Here is a 27414-nt window from a genome sequence, read left to right as displayed (position 1 = left end):
CCAGTGGCACACAGCCAGCTCCAGCATCTCCATCCCTGATGGCTACAACAAGCAACCCTAAGGCAAGAGAAACACACACAAAATGCTGAATGCAGCTGACGTTTCAGGCCAAGACACTTCAGCAGACCTGTACTTTTCTCCCACCCCCATAGATGCTGCCTGGCCTGCAGCGTTCCTCCAGCATTTTGTGTGTTGCTTGGATTTCCAGCATCTGCAGATTTTCTCGTTTGTGCTGAGGCACGAGGGCCTGGTCCATTCAACTGAGGCCATACAGCTTCCCTGCCATTGGTCTTGCCAATGAACCACTGACTTGGACTCACAGTTTCTACATTACCAATGTCCAAAAGGGTTTTGCAATCACAATAAAAACGTCCAACTGCATCACTTCCACCAGTTGTTGGACCACGCAACACTTCTGATGCCTTCTTTCCTGGATGGCTGAAGCAGGCTGCAACATAGAGTGCAACGTGTAGCTCCACCACTTATCCAGCAACTTGCTAGTGTAATATCAGATGTTCTTGATAACCAGTAGTGTCTTGCGATCATAAAAAAGACGAACAATTCCACCTTGGTTTGGACCCAGAGAAGCTGCTGTGACCAAGCCTGCCACCATCACCAGGCTATTCCAGGGTCAGATCCAAAAGCACTTTATGGATCTTGATGGAACAGAACACATTTTTAAACGGTTGAAAGAACGATTCATCATGAAGCAAAGTTAGGACAATAAATTTATTAAAATGCAGCTGTTTAATTATCTAAAGCATTTAAAAATGTGCTATTTCCTTAAGAGTTAGAACCTGCATCAACACAGGCAAAGAAGTTATTTTGTGAACTACAAAATTTTGAGATTTTTATTTTTAAAAATGCAGTTAATCCTGGATAGGTTTGCCTTCACAAAAAAAACTTCAAATGTGTCAAAAGAACAAAAAGCATAAGAGTACTAGATCATGTTTAAGATTGATAACAGGATTAGAATTTGTAATATTTGTAAAATTTTAAATATACACAAGATTATAGGAACATCAAAGCAAAGCAGATAGAACTACCACCCTTAGCAAGACAAAACACATACAGGAATCCCCCGTTTTTGAACGTTCGCTTTACTACAGCTCGCTGTTACGAAAGACCTACATTAGTAACCTGTTTTTGCTAACCAGAGGATTTTTGCTTTTACAAAAAAAAGGCGTCCACTTTGTACGTGTGTTTACCCTGAGAAAGACTACTATGACCATGAAGCCTTGTGCGTGCAGTTGTGTGCACATGTGTGTACATGCTTATGCATGTTCATACGTATGCACCTACGTGCGTATACATACCGATTTTTTTTCTCCAAATCGATTTTGGCTCACTGGCTTCCCAATTTTGATAAGTGAAACTACACCGTACATACAATATTTCTACTTTATATAGGCTGTATATTTATCATACTGTTCCTGCTTTTACTATATATTAGTGTTATTTTAGGTTTTATGTGTTATTTGGTATGATTTGGTAGGTTATTTTTTTGGGGTCTGGGAACACTCAAAAAATTTTCGCATATAAACTAATGGTAATTGCTTCTTCGCTTTATGACATTTCGGCTTACAAACTGTTTCATTTGAACGCTCTACCTTTGGGTAGCGGGGAAAACCTGTAGATGGAAATGGGTAATTCAATTTTACGGATGCTCCATTCCAGTATCTAAACTCCATAAAATTACACTCCACATGGTGTTAAACTAAACATGAGAGACTTGCTCTAACAAGATTTCAGTCATTTCAGTCCAGAATTACATTTTGTCTTCACCATGAATTGCCAGTCAATAGTTGTACCAAATCCTTAATGCAAATAGATAAGGTAGATTTGGGTCATCTGTTATTCTGTTGTTAAGAATGACTTCTAGCTTAACATAAATTATTAGCTTTGTCTTTCCTCAGTCTTTTTGTGAGGATAACTGACCTATTTCAATGTTTCCATCTTCAATTTCATTGTGATTTTTTGCTCTTGCTTCTCTTCAAAGTTACTTCAATGACATCTAAGAAAGGCTAGGTTTGGGTCTGGCAATCCTAATCTCCTGTATCCTAGAGAGCGTGCCTTATGAAAATAGGATGAGAGGTGACCTGATAGAGGTATAAAAGGTGATGAGAGGCTTTTTCCTGGGGCTGAAGTAGCCAACACGGGGAGGCATAATTTTAAGGTGCTTGGAAGTAGGCACAAGGGGGATGTCAGGGGTAAGTTTTTCCACACAGAGTGGTGGGTGCATGGAATGCACTGCCAGTGAAGGCAGTAGAGGTAGATACAATAAGGTATTTTAAGAGACTCTTAGTTAGGTACATAAAGCTTAGAAAAATAGAGCTATGTGGTAAGGAAATTCTACGCAGTTTCTAGAATAGGTTACATGGTTGGCACAACATTGTGGGCTGAAGGGCCTGTAATGTGCTGTAAACGTCCATGTTCTATGTCCCTAGATCAAAGAAAATATCCTAAATCTAGCATTCAAAAATATCAGCAGTTGGTTGCTAGAAGCCAAAGAGTCACAAGTGATTATATGGAACAGAAATAAATGCCGAAAGAGGCCAGGACAATATTCTTTTAGTAACATATGAATGGTGTTACCAACAGGTCATTTCTTGTTTGATGCCAGTTGCCAGATCCAAGCAGGCTAAATTCATCAACAGAAATTTTCAATACTATTAATTCTTATACACACATTGATACTTTGACATCAATCAGAAACTAAGACAATGAATGGGAATATCAAAACTAAAAATTTAAGAAAGCTGTCTCATAGTTCTGCATTCAAAATTGTAATAGAATATATCAAATTTAGCTCTGTATTCAACATTGTTCCGGAGTTCCTCCACAGAAAACTAACCCAGCTAGTTGTATCCTACAGTATTTGTCAGTGGATTATGACCTTCCTGACAGGCAGGAAGCAGTATACAAGGCTGGGTTCCTACTTGCTTGATCCAGTGTCAACATACACAGCCTGTGTTCCTTCATTCCTCCTGTTCTCACCTTATACAAATAACTGTACCTCCACAAACAAATCTATCAAAACCCCAATGTTTGCAGGTGACACAACTGTAGTTAGTCTCAACTCTAATAATGATGTGGCCTGCTATCAAAGAGAGGGAGACAGACTTGCAGCATGGTGTGCTTGTAAAAACTTAGAGCTTAACGTTATCAAGTCAGTGGAAATGAGGACTGACTTCCGCAAACTACCCCCTACCAGCACCCCTTTTGGAAATTAATGGTCAGGCTGTGTCTATGGTCAAGCCTTTCAAATTCCTCAGGACTACCATTACTGGTATATTGAAGTGGGACAAGCACATTATGCTTGTCACTAGGAAAGCCCGGCAGATATTGTTCTTACCATGCCAGCTTAGGAAACTTTCCATCTAAAGGCATATCCTGATGAATTTTTACTCAGCCATTATTGAGAGTTGTGACCACCTCTATCACTGTTTTCCAACCACTTGCTCCCCCTCCAAGTCCAGGCTGCAACGTGTGGTCCAGTCAATGAAAATCATTGGCTGTCAACTACCGACATTATTGCTAGAGCAAAAATAGCTGGGGGAAAAAATGCCGACTCCACCCTAGGAGTCACCTATTCACCAAATTGCCATCAGGGAGACACTACGTCCATCACCACCAGGACTACATGTCATCTCCAAAGCTTCTTTCCTGTAGCTACCCAGCTTTACAACAAAACTCAGGTCTAATATCCCAAATGTCCCTGCACAACATCCGTTAAATGAGCTTTCCTGCTCTCCTTATTCTATTGATAATTACGAGGGGTGATTGATAAGTTTGTGGCCTAAGGTAGGAGTTAAATTTAGAAAACCTAGAACATTTATTTTTTAACATAGTCCCCTCCTACATTTACACACTTAGTCCTGCGGTCCTGGATTATACAGATCTTGGATCTCCAGAAGGTGCCCACAGATGGGTGATTAATAAGTCGTGGCCTAAGGTAGAAGAAGATGAGTTATACAGCTCATTACATGCACATGCAGTGCAACTCTGAGTGATTATGCAGAAAGTTTGAAGTTAATAACTCATCTCCTTCTTCCTTATGCCATGAACTTATCAATCACCCCTGATGAGTTATTAACTTCAAACTTTCTGCATAATCACTCAAAAAGTTGAACTGCACATACATGTAACGAGAGCTGTATAACTCATCTCTTTCTACCTTAGGTCACGAACTTTTGCGTTAATTGTTGATTACTATTGTTATGGTATCGTGTTTTATGCATGGCACCGAATCATCAATTCTGGTATGTGTCATATACTAGCAATATTCTGTACAAGTCCCTTGATGACTTGCCACTTCCAAGGATGCAAATGTTGTACTGAGAGCACAAACCATAAGGAGCACAATGAAGCAACCCATGAACACTAACTCACTATCATTGCTCTCTTTTTGAGCACTTATTTAATCTAATATTTTAAATATATGTTTATTATAATTTAAAGTATTTTATGCATTGCTGCCACAAAACAACAAATTTCATAACGTCAGTGATATTAACCTGATCCTATAATATGGTAGAAGCAAACCATTAAGAACTTTGTCTATTACCATGATTAAAAATAACTACAAATTAAATGTGATTAAAATGACATTGTGATTATTTTCACCACCAAGCACCTGGTCTTACTCTTCCCAAATTCATTCACTTACCAATAGTACAATTTGTAGTTATTTTCCTCCGTTTGGGATTGTGCCGTAATAGTTCCAATTCCCTTTTTGTTGGTTCCCATGTTGAATACTTTTCACCGACCCCTAACCAAATTAAAGAAAACATTTCAAATCCTTGACTTGATCATTCAGAAGATACTGTAGAGATTGTGCAACACTTAAGCAAAATGCAAAGAATTATAAAATTATTCCAATTGTACACATTAATTGAGATATCAAAGAAATCAATGGCATGCCCCTCAAGTGATTCCTCCTTCAGCTCAATACAGTATCTGACTACACTGTGGCCATTCCTGTGCATTTCACACAAACCCCATACCCATTCCTTACACTGCAGACAGATGTGAATTGAAGCAAATGGAAGCTGGATTACACTGACATTCTCAATGCAAGTCATGTCTACGGAAGCAGAAGCTAGTATCTTCAGGAAGGCAATGTGCTTCATCGGTCTGCCAAATATGCTGGATATCCACTGACAGGCTTTAATTGTATAGTACACAAGGTGTGCAAAAGCAACTTGAAGTGATGGAAATTGTAACCAAGGTAAAACAAATTACAGGGATCTGGCAAAACACTTGATACTATGTTTGATAATATAAAAGCCTTAAGTCAAGCTAGGCATTTAAAAATAATGCCAAAAATAGCACTTTAAAGTATTTCTCAAAACCTATAAAGCACATATAAATACAGAAATTCCTGAAATAAACACAGATATTCAGAACCTTCCAGACAATTTTTGAGCATCAGTTCAACTACTGAATAATTTCTTCAAGACTCATTACGTTTAGGTCATTTAAAGAAACGGCAAAATTTATAATGTACAGTGGCATGCAAAAGTTTGGACACCCCGGTCAATATTTCTGTTACCATGAATAGTTAAGTGAGTAGAAGATGAACTGATCTCCAAAAGTCAAAGTTAAAGATGAAACATTCTTTTCAACATTTTAAGCAAGATTAGTGTATTATTTTTGTTTTAGCACCATGCAAAAGTTTGGGCACCCCAAGAAATTTGAGCTCTCAGATAACTTTTACTAAGGTCTCAGACCTTAATTAGCTTGTTAGGGCTATGGCTTGTTCACAGTCATCGTTAGGAAAGGCCAGGTGATGCAAATTTCAAAGCTTTATAAATACCCTGACTCCTCAAACAATCCCAACAGTCCCAACAATCAGCAGCCACAGGCTCCTCTAAGCAGCTGCCAAGCACTCTGAAAATTAAAATAAATGATGCCCACAAAGCAGGAGAAGGCTATAAGAAGATAGCAAAGTGTTTTCAGGTAGCTGTTTCCTCAGTTTGTGATGTAATTAAGAAATGGCAGTTAACAGGAACGGTGGAGGTCAAGTTGAAGTCTGGAAGACTAAGAAAACTTTCTGAGAGAACTGCTCATAGGATTGCTAGAAAGGCAAATCAAAACCCCCATTTGACTGCAAAAGACCTTCAGGAAGATTTAGCAGACTCTGGGGTGGTGGTGCACTGTTCTACTGTGCAGCGACACCTATACTAATATGACCTCCATGGAAGGGTTATCAGAAGAAAACCTTTCCTGCGTCCTCACCACAAAATTCAGTGTCAGAAGTTTACAAAGGATCATCTAAACAAGCCTGCTGCATTTTGGAAACAAGTCCTGTGGACTGCTCAGGTGAAAATAGAACTTTTTGGCTGCAATGAGCAAAGGTATGTTCGGAGAAAAAAAGTGCAGAATTTCATGAAACGAACATCTCTCCAACTGTTAAGCAGGGGGGTGGATCGATCATGCTTTGGGCTTGTTTTGCAGTTAGTGGCTCGGGGAACATTTTACTGGTAGAGGGAAGAATGAATTCAATTAAATACCAGCAAATTCTAGAAGCAAACATCACACCATCTGTTTTTTTTAAAAAAGCTGAAGGTGAAAAGAGGATGGTTCCTACAACAAGATAATAATCCTAAACACACCTCAAAATCCACAATGGACTACCTCAAGAGGCGCAAGTTGAATGTTCTGCTATGGCCCTCACAGTGCCCTGACCTAAACATCAACAAAAATCTGTGGATAGACCTCATAAAAGCAGTCCATGCAAGACAGCCCAAGAATCTCACAGAACTAGAAGCCTTTTGCAAGGAAGAACGGGTGAAAATCCCCCAAACAAGAATTGAAAAACCATTAGCTGGCTACAGAAAGCCTTTACAAGCTGTGATACTTGCCAAAGGGGGTGTTACTAAGTACTGACCATGCAAGGTGCCCAAACTTTTACTTCAGGCCCTTTTTTATTGTTATTTTGAAACTGTCAAAAATGGAAGTAAAAAAGTAATCTTGCTTAAAATATTAAAGAAATGTGTCATCTTTTACTTTACGCCTTTTGGAAATCAGGTCATCTTTTACTCGCTTAGGTATTCACAGTAACAGAAATTTTAACCAGTAGCGCACCTTTAAATAAACTGCATTTGGAAATGTCGCAATCAATTGAATTGGATAACTAGCTCCAAATTGAGTTTTTAAAAATTGTTGACTTAGAAATACACTAGTAAATATTGTAAGATTGGTTAGTGACAAGATCAAAGCATTAAAAATGCAGCTAATGAGGTTCTGAAACTCTGCAATTCCATTCCTGAAATTTAACTGTCCGAAACATATTGTAATGATGATATTAACAGTATATTCATTGACATAATCATGCAAGTCATTGTTTTCAGCAATGAACTTAATGAAGTCTAATTATAGGAGCAGACTTACTGATAAATTAGTGCTACCTACAAGCATAGCTCTCAAAACACCAAATGCAAGCCAAATATAAAATATTTACCATCATTAATACAGCAAAAAAAAACTCATGTTATATATGAGGTAGAATAATAAAATTTAGTCATTATTATTTTTAAATAGTCTTTAAAATACTAATACTTTGAACAGGCCATCTAAAATGCTTCATTTATTTCAACCTATTACAGTTATATTAATCGTTATACAATGAAAACAAACGAGCAAGACTCACCCTTTTTTCTCAAAGTACATAATTATTGTTAATAATTCATTAATCAATGACAATCTCTACTTAAAATTAACATGGTTTGCAAGAGATTCTCACTAGCTTTGGCACATGCTCTCAAAAAGGTGTGTTACCTTTGCTCTAGTATGCTAGATCGACAACAATGTATCACTGTCTACACAAAGCCTCATCTGTCCTCTAAGGCAAATGAAGGATTTTAAAGATGAGCAAAGGAATTCAGTCTTGTAACAATTAATATTTAGCTCTCAATTTTGGTAAGTTTGAGTAACACACACAAAATGCTGGAGAAACTCAGCAGGCTTGACCCACTGAATTCCTCTAGCATTTTGTGTGCATTGCTCAGATTTCCAGCATCTGCAGATTTTCTCTTCTTTGTTGGCAAGTCTGATCAATTATAACATGGATGCATGTAGGATCCATACATTTAAAACAGAGATGCACACAGATTCCTGATAGGAATAAGGTTGAACAAGTTAGGTCTCTATTCATTGGAGCGTAGAAGGTTGAGGGGGGATTTGATCGAGGTATTTAAAATGTTGAGAGGGATAGATAGAGTTGACGTGAATAGGCTGTTTCCATTGAGAGTAGGGGAGATTCAAACGAGAGGACATGATTTGAGAGTTAGGGGGCAAAAGTTTAAGGGAAACACGAGGGGGTATTTCTTTACTCAGAGAGTGATAGCTGTGTGGAATGAGCTTCCTGTAGAAGTAGTAGAGGCCAGTTCAGTTGTGTCATTTAAGGTAAAATTGGATAGGTATATGGATAGGAAAGGAGTGGAGGGTTATGGGCTGAGTGCGGGTAGGTGGGACTAGGTGAGATTAAGAGTTCGGCACGGACTAGGAGGGCCGGAATGGCCTGTTTCCATGCTGTGATTGTTATATGGTTATAAGGTAGGCATGTATTATGAAGTTTGAATAATATCAGCCAGTTTCCTACTGGTCTCACTCCTGCTCCTTGTCTGTGTGTTCATATTCTGGTGCATTCTCTGCAACAGTCTCCAGTGATCATACTTTGACTTTCTGAAGCTTTCAATGAACTTCCCCATGGAAAAATACAAAAGACTCAATTAAAAGCTGACATGGGAAAAATTCAAAGAATTTTATGCCAAAGATGTTATAATATAGCAATACCTCCTGCTGTGGAGCGAGGAAATATTCTAAATGGCCTTACAGTTCCTCAAAACTGTTCTACTATTCAAGAAAATTGTTGCTAACCTGTGATCCAGCTTCTAACATATCAAAATACTATGTTTTGTGTCTCTTATTCTAGAATAAAAAACTTTTCTAAAGGGATATAAACACGAGATTTTGCAGTTGCTGGAAATCCAAAGCAACACACACAAAATGCTGGAGAAACTCAGCAGGTATCTATGGAAATGAATAAATAGTCAATGTTTTGACCTGAGACTCTTCAAGACTGGAAAGGAAGGGAAAAGATGCCAGAATAATGTTGGGAAAGGGGAAGGAGCACAGCTGAAGGTGATAGATGAAGCCAAGTAAAAGGCAGAGAGGAAGGAATCTGATAGGAGAGGAGAGTAGACCATAGCAGAAAGGGAAGGGGGAGACCCAGAGTAGCAGGTGAGAAGAGGCAAGAGGTCAGAGTGGGGGGGGGGGGGGGAAGAAGGGGAATTTTCTCCCATTAGGTTGGAGGCTACCCAGACAGAACACAAGGTGTTGCTCATCCATCCTGAGGGTGGCTTCAAGTTGGCACAAAAGGAGGCCATGGTCTGGTATGTTGGAATGGGAATGGGAGTTGAAGTGTTTGGCCACCAGCAAGTTTTGTTTTTAGCAGATGGAGCCAAAAAATATTCTTGGATTTTAAGCATAACAATTAATTTAGTATATTACACATTTTCTTCTTCTGTGTAGAAGATTTAACTCCTGAGATACCTTGCTCTAAGTTCTAGATTCTCTCTCTGGGCCTAGACTCCCCAACACCAAATGTGCTACACTATCACATGAAAATAAAAACAACTGCAGATACTAGAAGTGAGAAACAAATACAGAAAATGCTAGAAATACTCAGCAAGTCAGGCAGCATCTGAAGAAAACAAAAGAATTTATGTTGCAGATTCAAGACCCTTGGTTGGAATGCCTCTTTGTATCTTTAGAAGTATAAAGAATTCCTTAACCTAACTTATTGAGAGTTCACCATTTTGCATAACTTCTCCTCAACTTAACCCTTGCCAAATCTATATTGAATACCTTCCAAATCCTAATACACGTTTCTTTAAATCTGATATTATTATTCACAATGCTTTATGCAAATTTAACCAGGTTTTCTATCATGGTAACAAGTTCTGCCATCACATGCAAAATGTTGGTGGAACACAGCAGGCCAAGCAACATCTATAGGAAGAAGTAGATTTCCTTATGTTTGCGTTTTTAAGTTCTGCCATCTTGTGCTCGTGTCTTCAAGTCATACCCAAGGGACTGCACTTGACCTTATCTTAGGAATTGAAATCAAGCAGGTGGTGGAAGTATGTGTTGTGTTGAAGAACACTTTGGAACAGCAGTTATAATTCTGTAAGATTCAAGGTAGTTGTGGAAAAAGAATGTTGTTCCTCAGGTTAACATGACTTAAATTGGTGGAAAGCTGATTTTGAGAGTGCAAGAGAGCAGGTGCTTGAAATGCATTCAAGTAGGTCCCCTGAAGAACTCAGAAGCCAAGGGAGAGTACTCAGAGGAAATTATTAAGACAAATAACTAATCAAATGCCCTTGACAGACAAGATTAAGAACCCCAAGTACTTTAAAAGTACACTGGAAGCAAGGAGATAGCTACAAAAAACAGTGGGATCTCCTTAAGAATTGAAGACAGAAACTTAAGTGTTGGGTTAGGGGACGAGGGTGACATCCTAAATGAACACTTGTGTAAAATCAAGTAGTAAGAGGAGGATATCGAGACAGGTAGGGATATCCGAGTGGTCTGGAGGTGATAATAGTCTTGGAGTGCACAAAAGGTGGACATATCTCCAGAAGCATAGATAGGGCAAAAGTCAACTCTTTTCTCCATAAGTTTAAAGTGAAAAGGAGTTTTAAGGGGGTCCGAAGGGCAAGCACGGTTAAGAAGTATAAGAGACATTTAGATCGGCACTTGAGTAGGCAAGGCAAGAGGTATAGACCTAACATAGGTGTAACACCCTGGTTAAGATTTACAGCTCATGTTGTAAGGCATTTTATTTAATGGATTTCTGTAGAAGCAGTATGTTCTGCTGGTAGTGTTTGTGTTACCGTTAAAGACAAGAGGTTGTGATGTGCATTCTCAGGAATGTAGTGTCATCCAATCAGGATGGTGGAATGGGTGAAGGTTCGAGAGAACACTGGGCAGAGAGGTTTTTGTGATGGACACTGGAGTGGGTTGAGCTCTTCTTGACAGGAGATGGAGAGAAGAAGCTCGAGAGTACCGGCCGTAGGATTCAATCGAATGGGAATGCACAATTTGATGGAGCCCAAGAGGGGAAATCTTTCCAGTGATCGAAAAACTGTGTAACAGTTTCTTTCCCCAAGCCATTAGACTTCTCAAATCCCAGAGTCTAGTCTGACACCAACACACACACACAGCTGATCACTCCACTCCCTTTGCAATTTTTGCTCATTTCTTAATTCCTGCTAAAACATTGTTTACATTTACATCATTTATTATTATCATCTATTATTATTAAATTGTAATTTGCCCTTTACTGTGCCCATTGTCTTGTTTATTAATTATTGTACTGTCTTGCACTGCTTTGTGCACTTTATGTAGTCCCGTGTAGGTCTGAAGTTTAATGTAGTTTTGTGTTGTTTCACGTAGTCTAGTGTAGATTTGTGTTGTTTCAGGTAGTCTAGTGTAGCTTTGTGTTGTTTCATATAGCACCATGGTCCTGGAGGAACATTGTTTCATCTTTACTGTGTACTGTACCAGCAGTTATGGCTGAAATGACAATAAAAGCAACTTGACTTGACTTGAATAGGAGTTGGCACCATGAGTACATTGGCCACATCAGGTTTTGGAAGATTTGAGCTCCAAGCTTGTGTGCATTTGACTGTTTTAATTATAATGGCCCTTTTGTTCTTTTTCCTGTTTTAATAATGGTTTGGTTAAGTTAGCAATTATAAATATACTTTCTTTATAATTGCATGCAGTGTTACTTCTTGCCAATGGGCAACTGCATTGGGCCAATAGTTACATAGTTCAGTGTTTGGGTGGGCAAGACATCCCTAAATCACAAATGAGGCGGGACCTATGTCATATCGACCCTAGACGTACGGAGTTGGAGAAAGGTAGCTTTCTCACTGCTGAGTCCAATGGCTGCTAGCTACAGCTAGCAAGCCACATTGCAAGGGGCGCCCAGTAAAAAGGGGTTTTATTGGCAAATGTGATTAATGTAGTTGAGCAAAATGGTCATCACGAACTTTGTGACGTTCAATTATATGCCCTTAAGGTGTTTGCATTTCATTAACCTATTATTGATTTCCTGTCTCTATGCATGACAATTTGATCAAACAAAAAAAAGCTTGCATCTCCAAGCATGCGAAGCTGAAGGTGTGCTGGCCTTCAACTGTGGGATTGAGTTCAAGGGCCGTGAGGTAATCTTACAGCTATACAAGACCTTATTTAGATCCCACTTGGAGTAGTGTTCAGTTCTGGTCACCTCACTACAAGGAGGATGTGGATATTATAGAGAGAGTGCAAAGGAGATTTAGAAGGATGTTGCCTGGATTGGAGAGCATACCTTATGAGAACAGGTTGAGTGATCTCGGCCTTTTCTCTTTGGAGCAATGGAGAATGAGAGGTGACCTGATCGAGGTGTACAAGATGATGAGGGCCATTGATTGTGTAGCTAGCCAGAGGTTCCCCCCCCCCCCCCCCCCCCCGGGCTGAACTTGAGAGGGCATAGTTTTAAGGTGCTTGGAAGTAGGTACAAGGTGGGGGGGGGGGATGTCAGGGTCAAGTTTTTCCCCACACACAGAGTGGTGAGTATGTGGAATGTACTACCAGCAAAGGTGTTGGAGGCAGATACAATAGGGTCTTTTAAGAGACTGTTAGATAGGTACGTAGAGCTCAAAAAAATAGAGGGCTATGCGGTAGAGAAATTCTAGGCAATTTTTAGAGTAGGTTACATGGTTGGCACAACATTGTGGCCTGAAGGGCCTGTAATGTGCTGTAGATTTCTATGTTTCAACTGCTTTTATGATCTTTTCATAGTTTAGAAAATACTATTCCACCCTTCATGTGTCCAAATTGCAATGATCACCACTAGCTTTAATTTGCCCTTTGCTTAGTTCGTTAACAGCTTCGCAATGTATCCACATTGCTTACAATACCACTCATTTTTCTATCATACATAAAAACTTGATTAGGTGGCTTTTCAGTGATAATAAATTATCCATAAAAATAGTGACCAGATTTACCTGGAAAAGTGACATTTTCCTCCCAATCTCAACAGCTGAACATTAGACTTTCAGAGTCTCTTAGCCTCGGTCATTTTCTTTTTAACCTGTCAGTTTCTTTTAACTGTCCTTAAAAGTTAATTAATTTAAAATTTAACTTTAAGGTAAAACCCCAGTGCATGATTGACTGATTTATCTTTCTGCAGAAATATTATAGCACAAAAAGAGGCCACTCATCCCACTGAAAAATGGTTACTGAATACTGGCCATACTCTGTGTTTGAGTGATGTGTTAACAGAAAGTATTAATTCTGGATTAAGACATGCATCAACTGATCATTCTGCTCTACTAAAGTGCTAACAAAGGTTTAGCCAAAAAAACTTTTAATGTGTGGTTTGCTTCATCACAACTTGCTTAAGTAGAGGTCAAAAAGCTACATCAATTACAAAGATCATCTCTTTACAACACAAGCCTGGCACAGCTGGGATTGAGCCGTGCGGCCCTAGCAACCACTGACAACCCCAATTTAACACTAGTGTAATAATGGAACAATATATAATGGTAACGTGGTACTTTGGACTCTGGAAAGAAATCAGAGCACTCAGGGAAAACTCATGCATTCCACAGGGAGGATGTAAAAACTCCTTAGAGGATGCCAGAATTGAACTCCGATGCCCCTGGCTGTAGTAGCTTTGCACTAACTGCTGCGCTACCATAGAGCCGTATCTCCCTATCCATCAGGGCTCTTCTTGTCAGTCACAAGGAAATCTGCAGATGCTGAAAATTCAAGCAACACACACAAAATGCTGCTGGAACGCAGCAGGCCAGGCAGCATCTATAGGTAGTAGTACAGTCAACGTTTCAGGCCGAGACCCTTCGTCAGGACTAACTAGTTATAACTAGTTAAATACGTATTTCCTCAAATGATCCATATTAATTCAAATTATATTGGATCATTTTAAACTTAGCAATGTGCCTCAATGAGTCAAATGTTCATTCCCCTTTATCTTTCACAAGTTTGATTATCCAAACCAGATAAGGAATACATTAGTAACAAGAGTTTTCTACCCAAAATATTAAGTATCCCTGGACATTGCGCACATTTTCTTAAAACATCCTTAAGTTTAAACAGCAGAAGGAACCACAATAGAAACATCTGCTGTGCCACGTACCTTGCAACTTCCATGCTTTTCTTTGTTCTTCTTTGGCAATTTGTTCCATGTCTTTGTCATATATATAATCTTGACACATAAAACAATATATACCTCCATACAAGAGGTCTATGGCTGAAGGAGAGAAAAAGGTAAATAAATGTTAAGGAGTTTGCAGTTATTATCATCTATTGATAAATAAAGCCCAACTTGAAGTACAGGATTTGAAATAAAATTACAAACAAGTATGTAAAACATAAATCACCCCTAGCTATCCCTTGCGTCTTTCAAGTATCATGTAAGTATATTTCTTCCTGGTAAGTATATTCATTGCACCCTAACACCAAGCTAATCTTGAAGTTACTAACACTTCGAGGTTACACGAAATTCACAAATACATAACATCACACTGAAATACTACTGGTATGATTAAATAATCTCCTGGGGAAAGAACTTCCAAGATGCGATAATTATCACCATAAAGGCAAGTCCAGTGAAGAAGTCAGAGCATTTTCATGTCTACCAAATGGAAAAAAAACTGTCACTACAAGGATCCTCTTCAATATCTTTCTCTCAGTAGTCAAGAGATCACCAACTGAGTCACAATGCAAACGTGTTAAGTATGATGAATGTGGCCTTTATCCATAAATAAAATGCCAGAGATGTAGAACAGAACTACTAAGTTTAATGCATGGCCTATTTCAATCTCAAAGAAGCTTTCAAAACAGATGAACTAAATTACAATGTCTCAAATCTGATCTTGTCTGCTGTGCAACACCATACACACCTGTACGAAGACACCAACGAGTGGTGACATTTTCCATGCAGCTCCCATTTAGGACTACAACAGTTGAAATATACAGTCATAGCCATAAGTACAGTAAGCAACATTGTTTTACAACATTTAAAAACTCCATTGATCCTCAAAAATCAGCAGACTTCAGACTGTCAGCCACCCAGGGAGTGAGTGCAGTTTCCCTTTCAGAAAATGCAGATGATGTGCTGGGCTGCAAGTGAAACTGAAATGCAAGGCTCTGAGGCCCCAGTCCCTACCATCCTCCTAGCTAATGTACAGTACTGAAAATAAAATTCAAGATCTCAGAGCAAGAATGCATCACCAGAGGGATATTAGGGACTATTATGTACTTTGCTTCAGAGACATTGCTCCACCACAGCATTCTGGACAAAGAGCTTCAGCTGGAGGGTGTCACTTTCCACTGCAGGGACTGGACAGCAGTGTCAGATAAAAGCAAAAGTCATGGCATTTTCTTCACGTTTAACTCATTATGGCATACATGTGTCTCAGTCCAGCTCTGCCAACCTGGAACACCTTATGGTTAAGTTTCATCCATTTTATCTGCTGAGGAAGTTTTCTGCTATCATCGTGGTATAAGTTTAATTGTTATTCAACCATACATGAATACCCATGGATACAGCCAAACGAAACAATGTTATTCCAATGCCAGGTGCAAAACAAAGTGCCAACAGTCATATACAGCAAAATATACATGTAACACATAAGACAGCAGTAAAATACAGTCACACAAAATAATAGTGCAAGTCTCTGAGTCCATGAATGTTGCAGCAGTTTTCAATAGAACTGGGGTGGGGGGGGGGGGGGTACTCCAACTCCAGTGTGAACACTGCGCCACAGCTCCTCCAGCACTCCCACAGAGTACCCGACTCCAATGCTCCCCATGTGCGCACGGCTTGAGGCCTACTCTTACTATGACCAAGGTCACGCATCTGCTCCGCCCATAAATTGATCAACTAGACCATAGTCAAGGATTTATCTTCCCAAATCTGAATGAATATGCCAGTTATTACCGACTACATCAGGACTATGTGAATGAGATGTGTACCTTCGAGAACATGCAGGACATAACCAAACCAGAAGCCGTGGATGAACCATTAGCAGTCTGGTGAGGGCTAGAGCTGTGGTTTTCAAGACTGGTAATCCAGAACTCTACAAGTCATCCAGGTTCAACCTACAGAAAGCTACCTTGAGAGCAGAAAAGCAATTCTAAATGAAGTTTAGGCATCAGGCCTCAGAGTACCTGGTACAATGCTGAAAACCTAGAATGTTCAAGGACATCTTCAACTCTCACCACTGCAGCCAAAGACTCCCACCAGCTTCAAAGGGGCATCATACTGGTGCCCAAAAAAAGTAGGGCGAGTTGCCTCAATGACTACTACCGCCCAGTTGCACTCACTTCTACTGTGATAAAGTGCTCGGAGAGGTTAGTCATGCTATAATTAACTCCTGCCCAAGGACCTGGATGATCAACATCCATTGTAAGTCTTTGTAAAGCATGGATTACTTTCATATCTCATGCATTCACTTTCATCATTGAAGGCGTTTTAAATTTCACCACCATCTCCACCAGCACAGGTACCAGGAAAGACATAATCAAAGGCCAAAACTTCAGCCATGCACAACAGCTACCAAGCAGTATTTTACCCAACTTCTTGTATACCTTGAAAACAGATAATGAATAGCCGGCATCTCAAGACCAGTCTGCAGAATTTCCTCAATCCACAACAAACAAACTGATGTCAATGCTTCTTCCCAGATTAAAAAAACAACATAGATGTTCTGATCATATTCCACTAGCTCCACTGAGCAGGCGATATTCATCTCCTGAAATAGCAAGGAACTTTGGCTGTATCATTTACCATATGTAAATTTGCCGCAGTAACCAACAAGCCAAAGTTTTTCCAGTAGTCCTTCCCATGCTCCTCATTGCAAAGGGCAAGTCATATAAAAGGGAGTTTTAACACAGCTTCCTGGGCTCTGGTAGAACACACAATGGGAATGCTACATGCAGTTTTAGTCTCCATATTTGAGGATATACTTATTAGATTTAATACAGAGAAGCCTCACTAAGTTGATGTGTGGGATTCAGGGATTTCCATATGAAGCAAGATGGCACCTACATCAGAGTATGAAAGAATAAGAGGTTTGTTTAGCAGTTTGGGGAAGTGAAGTGGGAAGAGAAATGATAAGTGGATACATAGTGAGGTATGTACAAGTAGGGAGAAGCAGAATCTGAAGCTTGGGGGATCTTGGGAGAATTTGTACTCTTAAAGAATTGCAAAGCATTGTGACTAAGAAGAGTCATTGAATACATTCATGGCAGAGAACAACAGAAACTTAGATGTAGAAAAGTCAAAAGGAACAGAGGCAAAGCAGGTATATTGGTGTAGAGGCCAAGATTGGATCAGCCATGATCTTGAATAATGGCTAGGCAAACTCAAGTGAGTGGCTGGCCAATTTCCACTTCTTACTGTAGGTTTCAAATGCAAAACATCCATGACCAAGGTGGCCAATGTCAGGGAAGGAAGTAAATGAATGATGAATGAAGGAAGTAAGTGAATGATGACAGGGTGTCTAATGGAGTGGGAAAACAACATAAAAACTACTGTAGGAAAATTAGTAGGTAAACAAAAGGGCTTAAAGGCCAACTTCCCCAAATAACTTCCATTGCTAGATTCTCAATAGGTACGCTGCTTTGGATGATGTTGAGTGGAATGAACTACCAGGGGAAAGCCACAGCAGTCAGGTCTCTGGCACCAAGTCTGGCTCAGTGGCCAGGGAGGAAAGGGGGAGTAAGACGGAAGGGAGGGGAAGTGGGACAGTGAGCAGAGATTCATTGGTTAGGAGAACAGACAGGCAATCCGGTAGAAGAGTATGAGACTCCCAAATAGCATGCTCCCTTCATAGGGCCAGGATCAGATGTTCTGAATTGAGTCCACAGTATTCTTGAGAGGGAGGTGTGCAGCTAGAAGTTTTGGTACACATTGGTACCAAGAACATGTATAGGGGAAGGGATGAGGTCCTAAAGAGTGAGTACAGGGAGTTGGGGGGGGGGGGGGGGGGTCGAAACATTACCAGAATGCTTGATAACTCGAACTGCTGTAACACCCCCCACTTCATCATTCCCCTTTTTTACCTTCTCATTATCTGCCTATCACCTCTCTGGCGCTCCTCCCCCTTTTCTTTCTTCCATGGCCTTCTTCAGCCCTGCATCTGTTTCACCAATCAGCTTCCTAGCTCTTAACTTCACCCCTGCTTCCTCTCCTGGTTTCACATATCATCTTGTGGTTCTTCCTCACTTTCCTACTCTGACTCTTCTTTTCCCAGTCCTGATGAAAGGCCTCAGCATGAAATGCTGACTGTACTTTTCTCTCCCCCCCATAGATCCTGTTTGGCCTGCTGAGTTCCTCCAGCATGTGTTTTGCTTGGATTTCCAGCATCTGCAGATTTTCTCTTGTTTGTGAAAAAAAATAACAGGGTTGCTATTATAGGTGACTTCAACTTGAGTACATATATCACCAGACTGGAGGACAGCTTCTATCCCATTTATGGAAGACTCTTGATCAGACATAATAGTGATGTGCACTAATTCATCATGGCCTTTGCACTTTACACTGTACTTGCTATGGAAATATAGTACGGTATTATACTTCGCACTGTTGTTTTATTTTTTATACAACATTGACGTATTTGTGTATGGAATCATCTATCTGGATGATAAGTAAACAGAAGTTATTGGTACATGTGACAATAACAACCCAATCAACAATCTCCTCAAAATATGACTGTTAAAGATCCATCAACTGCATTTCAAAAACCTTGTCTTAAGTAAATGCAGCTTTAAGACTCAATGCAGTTTATATAAAGGACTGTTATCCATGTGATTGGAATTCTGTACATGCTTAAAGATGTCCTCTTTCCATACCACATGGTCTGCCTGCAGCACTCTTATGTTGTCCACAGGATGCTGAAGGTTTTGGATAGTACTTTTTACATTCAGTCTCTGCCACTAAAACAGCAAAAGAAAACACAAACTTCCTTAGTTTCCTCTCCATTATTGCTGCCATTGCAAAATTTGACCACCTACAAATTGGAAAGGCTCCAATGAACAGTTTAGTGAGGGAAGGCACAAGAAAAGTAGAATAAAATCAAACCAAATTAATCAAGACTGAAGATGAAAAGTTCAGACTACACTTGCTGAATGCTACAAACAGTACTGAACAATCACCACACCAAATAAAGAATGATTACTCAGTTTGATTGGTCAAGAAAGAAAAGTTGACCAGGTTATGAACAACCTTTTGCACTTCAATGAACAATTTTTAATGTTTACCTATTCACAGAAAAGTGATATTGTGTTATCATCAAATCAGTCTTGATGCTCACTGAACGCTGTAGCTTGGCATTTGGAGTACTCAATCTCTTTCAAAATTTCCCTCAATTTCGTTCTCTGGCATTTTGTGCCATGCTTGACTGAATTGTTTTCTGGGAAAGATCTTTAGAACACAATAAAAGACTGAATGCATCCTTGATTTGAATTTGCTGCTGTTTTAGAATGAATTAACTTGCTGCAATGTTCCTGTCATGCTGAATAACACACATCTTTTGTATCTAGCCTGAATGGAGTCTGTTAGATGACTTTTTTAGAATGGGAGAGCATCTATGTTATTTAGAGCAAGTACGATTTGCATTCCAAGCCACATTAAACTGAATAATAATACACCATTCAGAAAACAGCATCTTTCTGCTATCATGATTAACAGTTATGTCCATATATACTGCTTGGGCTTCAAATATCAATTACTTATTGAACTTATGAGTTTCTTTAAACAAAACTGTACACTTCTGGTCTTTGAGTTTCTTGGTTTCATTATCATTAGTCATTGTGGGAGTGTAGTGATGATAAAATGCTCCCAATATAAGTGGAATGATTCATCAACCAATCATGAACATCTGTGTTTAAATCTATCTACCAGATATTGTAGAAAATGAATGGCAAAGATACGTGCTAGCTGCATTGTTTATTTGAACTTCATACTCAATGCTCATAAGGTGGAGTGTCATAACAGCACTAAAGTATTATTCATAGATCTTATTTTTTTAAATAATTGCTTTGCAAAAGAGGTTTGTGACATTTGGTAGGTGACAGAAGTTATTTCACTGGCTTAAATTTAAGGTGATTTGACCCATTTTGTTTCTGAAGTTTTTAAATTCCCATTACTGCAGGTGTGTTACTTCCTTAAACTTGGATGTTTCTCCATCTTCTAATCCTGTTTGCCTGAGACAACAGCTAAAGATCTTCTCTTCTGAACCAGTTTATTGCAAATGTGGAAATCTGAAATAAAACAGAAAATGCTGGATATATTCAACAGGTCATGCAGCATCTGTGGAGCGAGCAACCACATTAATGTTGCAGGCTTATGATCTTTCATCAGAACTGTACACTTGTTGCCAACTGGAAAGGCTGGTTAACTGGAATTGCTGTGCTTTGTTGCCATGTGCATGAAGTTAAACACCAAGGCTAGAGTAGGGAGATTTAACAGGAAACTGGAATCTCTGGGGCACCCTTATGGATTGATCAAAAACCTCCTGCAAAATGATCTTTCCATCTGTTACTGGTTTCTTTGTTCAAGATAACATTGGAAGCACAGAATGTGATGCCTTAATTTTTTTTAAATTTGTGCCATTCAACAATTACAAAACTCAATCTTATACATCTTTCTTTTGCAGTTTTGCTGCTCAGTTTTCATTCACTTTTCCCCCCCTCTTTGCACATCCTCTATACAGATCAACTTTCATTAACAATTCTTCACTGCTCTCTGGGCTGGTATCAATACCAGTTGCAGCATTCAGTGTAGTTTCAAGTTTATCACAGGCATTCCCATTGTTCCCTCCTTCCCACGTAGCCAGCAATGTTTGATTTCCAACATTCCTAGTTCTGATGAAAGGCCATCACACTGCAAAATTAACTATTTCTCATTTCACAGAAACAGGCAGATCTGAGTGTATTTTTATTTCAAGTTAACAGCATCTATACTTTTTATTTCTGTTTTGTGCTACATTTAAATCAAGACCCTGTGCAGTTGTTGCTAGATTTATTTACCTTTTGTTATAATCCCTTTAAAATATTAATTTTTTAAAAAGCAGATTAGTTACATTTAGTTTTATTTTCAAAAAAGCAAGTTGCCCATTTTCATATCTTGCTACATGTTATAACTGTTTTAATTATATTACCTTTTGATTGGATTCTGTTATCTAAGGAATTTTCTGTTAAAAGAGTACAGCATTGGAAAAGGCGATTCAGCCTCCGTTAACATGGTTATCTTGAGTATTAAGGGGATAGATTTTTCAAAGATGACACCTTTTTATTGGAACTCTCATCTCTGCTTTTCTTTTCAACTCCTACTTAGTTTCAAATGCTTAAAACTTTAAAAATAAACAATGAAGAAAATGATTCAAAAGTTGCTCATTCCTGAACTGTTGAAAGAACCCAGGAATCAAAAATAAACAAGATCCGACACTTAATGGTTTCTACCAGATAATAACATTTGTCAGATTAACTGACAGCAGGAAATGGGGCTTCCACTGCTTTAATAAAGTTTCCTTTATTTTGGACCTCCCCCCACACTGACTCATCATTATTCACTTTGTTCCATCTGCTATCCACACAACCTACCTACCTGGGTTTCTCCTCCCTTGGTTCCCCATCTGGTTCCAGCTACCACCTACTGGCCATCGCCTCCCCTGCTCCCCCCACTCCTTATTTCTGTATGCTGGTCACCTTTCTTCTGTACTCAGACCTCATACGGAGTCAAAGTCTGAAATGTCAACCATCCTTCCACCTCCAGATGCTGTTTGACACAGTTCTTCCAATGGTTTATATTTTGCTAACTGAATTGTTAGCAAGTCAGCAAGAAAGCTTGTTAACAAGCTTTCCATCTTCTAGGCTTGAATAGCACATTAAAATCAAAATAAAACTGTCTCATTTCTCAGATGAAGAATGGGTTAGTATTGCACATGCACTCGATGGAGTTAGAAGAACATGAGGTGAAGCATACAACATTCTGGCAAGGTAGATGATTGAGTTTTTTGCCTGACCATCAGTGTGTCTGCCACTTCAGTACAAATCACTTTGTTCATCTATTGGGAGCTTTCTGGCATTTAGTGAACTTTTGAATATCACAATGAACGTATCCACAATCTCTGCAGAGTTTTTGAACTGTACAGCACAGCATAGTTCATGATTTTGTGCCAACCTACACCCAGTGGACACTATTAAGTGTACTTGTAAATGTACATGAATGCAAAAATCTATTCAACCAATCATGTGGCAGCACTCAATATACAAAAGCATACATAGTCAGTCAGTTGTTGTTCAGACCAAACATCTGAATTGGGAAGAAATGCGATCTAAGTGACTTTGACCATGGAATGATTGCTGGTGCCAGATCGGATGGTTTGAGCGTCTCAGAAACTGAGGATATCCTGGGATTTTTACAGTCTCCCGAGTTTCCAGAGAATTGCGCAAGAAACAAAAAGCATCAAGTGAGGTGCGGTTTTGTGGGTGAAAACACCTTGTTATTGAGGGGGGTCAGAGGAGAATGGCCAGACTAGTTCAAGCTGACAGGAAGGTGGCAGTAACTCAAATAACCGAGTTTTGTGCAGAAGAGCATTGCTGAATGCACATGTCATACCTTAAGTGGATGGTACCTGACTCCAGTATCATTCTAACTCTCTGCTCCTATGAAGCCCATTAACCTCCATTTCCTATATAGCCATGTGCCTATCTGAAGTGTCTCTCAGGTACCCACCACTGTTTTTTTTTAAAAAAAGCTCCACACCTTCCTCCACTTATTTTAAGCAGATATCCTCTGGTATTAGCTACTGCCACCAGGGCAAGGAAGTGCTGGCTGTCCATTCTATCTATACTTCTCAATCTTATTGACTATTAAGTCATTCTGGAAAGAAAAAACCTAGCTTGTACAACCTTTCTTCATTTGACATGTTGGCTAGATCTGAGAACATCCTAGTAAAAAAACACCTGAGCACTCTCTCTGCAGCTTCTACATCCTTCCTGTAATGAGGCAATCAGAACTGAATACTCAGTGTGGTCTAACCAGTTTCAACATTACCTTGCAGCTCTTGAACTCACTCAAGGTCAGCACATCATATGCCTCCTTAACCACCTTACCAACTTATGTGATGACTTTGAGGGATCTGTGGATTTAGATGCCAAGGTCCCTCTTCCTCAACATTGCTAAGAATCCTGCCATTAACTTGTACTCCACCTTCATGCTCAACCTTCCAAAGTGTATTACGTCACACTTCTCCAGAATGAACTCCTTCTGCCACTTCTCAGCCCAACTCCGCATTCTATCAATGTCGTATTATAACCAACGACAACCATCTGCACTAACTCACCACTGCCAATCTTTGTGCTATCTGAATTCAACAGAAGAGATTCTGCAGATGCTAGAGATCTTTAGTAACCCACACAAAATTCTGAAGCATGTTAAGCAGCATCTATGGAAAGGAATGGGGCAGGAGGAAGGAAAGGAGTAAAGCTGGCAAGTTTTTATTTTATTTAGAGATAGTATGGAACAGACTCTTCTAACCCAGTGAGCCAAATCACCCATTTAACCCTAGCTAAGTAAGCAAGCAAGCAAGCTTAATCACAGGACAATTTACAACGGCCAATTACCCTACTAACCACTATATCCTTGGACTGTTAACAGGAAACTGGAGCACCTGGAGGAAGCCCATGTGGAGGTGAGTAGAATGTACAAGTTTGTAACAGATGGCACCAGAATTGAACTCCAACACCCCAAGTTGTAATAGCATCGTACTAACTGCTACACCTCCATACAGCCCTCAACACTGCCGTGGCACACTCCCATGTAAAACTAGGTGAGGGAGAAGCTGGGTGGGTGGGGCAATATAATAAACTTACACCCTCCACTTCCTCAAAGTCTCAAAATTATTAAGATCAGGCATCCCAGAACAGATCCCTTTGGTTATTAATTTTCCATTACCAATTACAACTAAAGGACTGCAGAATTATGATTTGATCTGTTGGTTGAGTGATCACTTAACTGTTTCTATTATATGCTGTTTAACACCTTGACAATCCTATGTTACAGATTAGCAAGTTCAAGTACGGCTGGTTCTAAACTGCCAGATCTGGGTAGATTTACTGGTGTTCTAGACCATTATTTTATAAACTGCTGCACACATAGCTGCTGCTACTTCTGAGGGGCTCTTACTTACTGCCTGTTATGCCTTGGTCTCTGAAGGGTGATCAGAGCTTCTTGCATCATGCCAGCAGCTTCCTCTCAGTTTTCACTACTTTCAGTCATGCAAGTCCCAGATGGAGACTCAATACCATCACACTCAAATGTAGAAGGATTCTTCATCGCTCTTCCATTAACAATTTTGTTTTACCAGCGAGGGTTGTTAGCCCCAAGCTAAACCCCTGAATCTGGAGGACAGTGGGCCACTCTTAGTCTGGCCTCTACCTTTTGACCTGTTTGGCATGTGCCTCTCTATCTCACCCTACCAAGAGCCAAAGCATAATGCTGACTCCAGCTAACATAGCTCTCTGGATCACTGAGGCACGCAAGCCTCCAAATCCTATGACAAGGTTGTGGTCTCTTGTAGATTATGGGCCACAGAGCCTCAAAGCCCAGTTGTAAGCAGCCAGCTCTGTTCTCACTCCACCAATTTGATCCAATTTTATTGCAACAAAACACACTGAAGTTATATTCACATTCTTTAATCACGATGAAGTGATCAATTCTAAAATGCTCTCATGAACACAATCAGGGAGATTGGACAGGACTAGTTCCAGCAGATTTATCCCTTCAGTTGAGTCATTTGTTACTTCACCAGATACAACCTTCAGAACACAAACAGCCTCATCAATAATCTTAACCCAGAGTTGCTCTGCAGCTCCACTTAAGTCTCTGATCCAGAAGATTAAAATGCATGGGATCCACAGTGACTTGCTGGTCTGGATTCAGAATTGGCTTACCCAAAGACAGGATGGTAGTGGAAGACCGTAAGACATAGAAGAATTAGGCCATTCAGTTCATTGAGTCTGCTCTGCCATTCCATCATGGCTGATTTATTATCCTTCACAAGCCTATTTTTCTCCCTTCTCCCCATAATCTTTGAGCCCTTACTCAAAGAACTTATCTACCTCTACTTTAAATGTACCCAATGACTTGCCATCCACAGCTGTCTGGCAATGGATTTCATAGATTTAGTATCCTCAAGCTAAAGAAATTCCTCCTAGTCTTTTGTCAACTGACTTTTGTATTCTGAGGCTTGGCCTCTGGTCCTAAACTACCCACTACTGGGAATATCATTTTTACTTCCACTCTATCTATGCCTTTCATGAGATCACTGTGGGCCCCCTCATTCTTCAAAACTGCAGCAAGTAAAGTACCAGAGCCATAAAACACTCCTCATACATTAAGCCTTTCATTCATGGGATCATTCTTGTGAATCTCCTCTAGACCCTCTCCACTGCAGCACACCCTTTCTTAAAAGGCCCAAGGTACAGCATTCAGTAGCACTCATATCTACTGTGATGAAGTGCTTTGAGAGGTTGGTTATGTCTAGAATCAATTCCTGCCTGAGCAAGGACCTAGGCAAATTGCAGTTGGTCTATCACCATAATAGGTTTATGGAGATGCAATCTCACTAGCTCTCCACATGGACTTGCATCACCTGGACAATACAATACTCATGCCAGGGTGCTGTTTATTGACTACAACTCAGCGTTTAAGCCCATCATTCCTACACTTCTACTCGAAAAGCTCCAGAACCTCTGCAACTGGATCCTCAACTTCCTAACAGGAAGAGCAAAATCATCTCCACATCACTGACAATCACAAGATCACAAGACAAAGGAGCAGAAGCAGAACATTTGGCCTATCGAGTCTGCTCCGCCATTCTACCATGAGCTAAATTATTCTCCCAACTAGTTCCAATTTCTGGCTTTTTCCCCATATCCCTTGATACCCTGACTAATTAGATACCTATCAATCTCCTCCTTAAACACCCTCAATGATTGGGCCTCTACAGCTGTATGTGGCAACGAATTCCATAAATCCACAACCCTCTGGCTAAAAACATTTCTCCTCATCTGTTTTAAATAGGTACCCTCTAATTCTAGGATTGTGGCCTCTTGTCCTGGACTTACTCACCAAGGGAAACAGCCTTTCCACATCTACTCTGTCCAACCCTTTCAACATTCGAAATGTTTCTATTAGATCCCCTTTCATTCTTCTATACTCTAATGAATACAGTCCAAGAGCCGACAAACGCTCGTCATATGTTAGTCCCTGCATTCCAGGAATCATCCTAGTGAATCTTCTCTGAACTCTCTCCAACATCAGCCCATCCTTTCTAAGACAGGGGGCCCAAAGCTGCACACAGTATTCCAAATAGGGTCTCACCAGTGCCCCATAGAGCCTCAACACCACCTCCTTACTCTTATACACTATTCCTCTTGAAATGAATGCCAACATAGCATTTGCTTTCCTTACTGCCGATCCAACCTGGTGGTTAACCTTTAGGGTATCCTTTTTATTTATTGATTGATTGATTGATTGATTGATTAAATTTTTAGGAAATTACAAAGAATAAATGTAATGATAAAAAAGTAAGAGAAAAAATAATATTAACCCTCTCCCCTCCCCTTAACCCTTGTCTAAAGAAAGAAAAAAAAGAAAGAGAAAGATTGCCTGGATATCAGAGGATCCCCACATGCTCCATGGAGTTCAAAATAATTTTAATTTTTACTTTCCCCAATTACTTTATAATTTTATCTTCAAAGGACCTATGTATTTAATCCTATCTTTTGTAGGTATGGGAGCCAAATTTTCAAAAATATATATTAATTTCTTAGATTGTATGTAATTTTTTCAAGTGGAATACAACTATATATTTCATTATTCCAACGATCCATAGTTAAATATAAATCAGATTTCCAAGTAACTGCGATAACTTTTTTGGCTACTGCCAATGCAATTTTTATAAATTTTTTCTGATACTTATTCAATTTAAGTTTCGGTATTGTCCCTTCAATGTCTCCTAATAAAAATAATATTGGACTATGTGGGAGTTGTACTCCAGTAATTTGTTCCAATAAAAGTCTTAGATTTATCCAAAATGATTGAATTTTTAAACAAGACCAAGTAGAATGTAAAAAAGTACCAATTTCTTGATTACATCGAAAACATTGGTCAGACATATTTGAATTTAATCTATTTATTTTCTGTGGTGTTATATATAATTGATATAAAAAATTATATTGTACTAATCTAAGTCGAACATTTATTGTATTTATCATACTATCAGAACATAATCTTCACCAGCTTTTTCCATCAATTTTAAT

The 27414-nt window shown here is 39.5% G+C and overlaps 1 protein-coding gene across 5 annotated transcripts in view; it reads right to left on the bottom strand.

The window, feature by feature from the left end:
• The window catches only part of usp22 (ubiquitin specific peptidase 22), a 218655-nt gene that overhangs the window by 74670 nt on the left and 116571 nt on the right, over positions 1 to 27414 (bottom strand). For all 5 annotated transcript variants that reach the window (XM_073061028.1, XM_073061027.1, XM_073061030.1 and 2 more), the window contains 2 exons: positions 14216 to 14329; positions 4670 to 4771 (listed from right to left, as the gene is read on the bottom strand). In XM_073061028.1, coding sequence (XP_072917129.1) covers positions 4670 to 4771; positions 14216 to 14329 — 216 coding nt within the window. The remainder of the gene's footprint in view (positions 1 to 4669; positions 4772 to 14215; positions 14330 to 27414) is intronic.

This window comes from Hemitrygon akajei, chromosome 11, assembly GCF_048418815.1.
Source record: "Hemitrygon akajei chromosome 11, sHemAka1.3, whole genome shotgun sequence".
Taxonomy (NCBI): domain Eukaryota; kingdom Metazoa; phylum Chordata; class Chondrichthyes; order Myliobatiformes; family Dasyatidae; genus Hemitrygon; species Hemitrygon akajei.
This window is presented reverse-complemented; position numbering and strand designations above follow the sequence as displayed.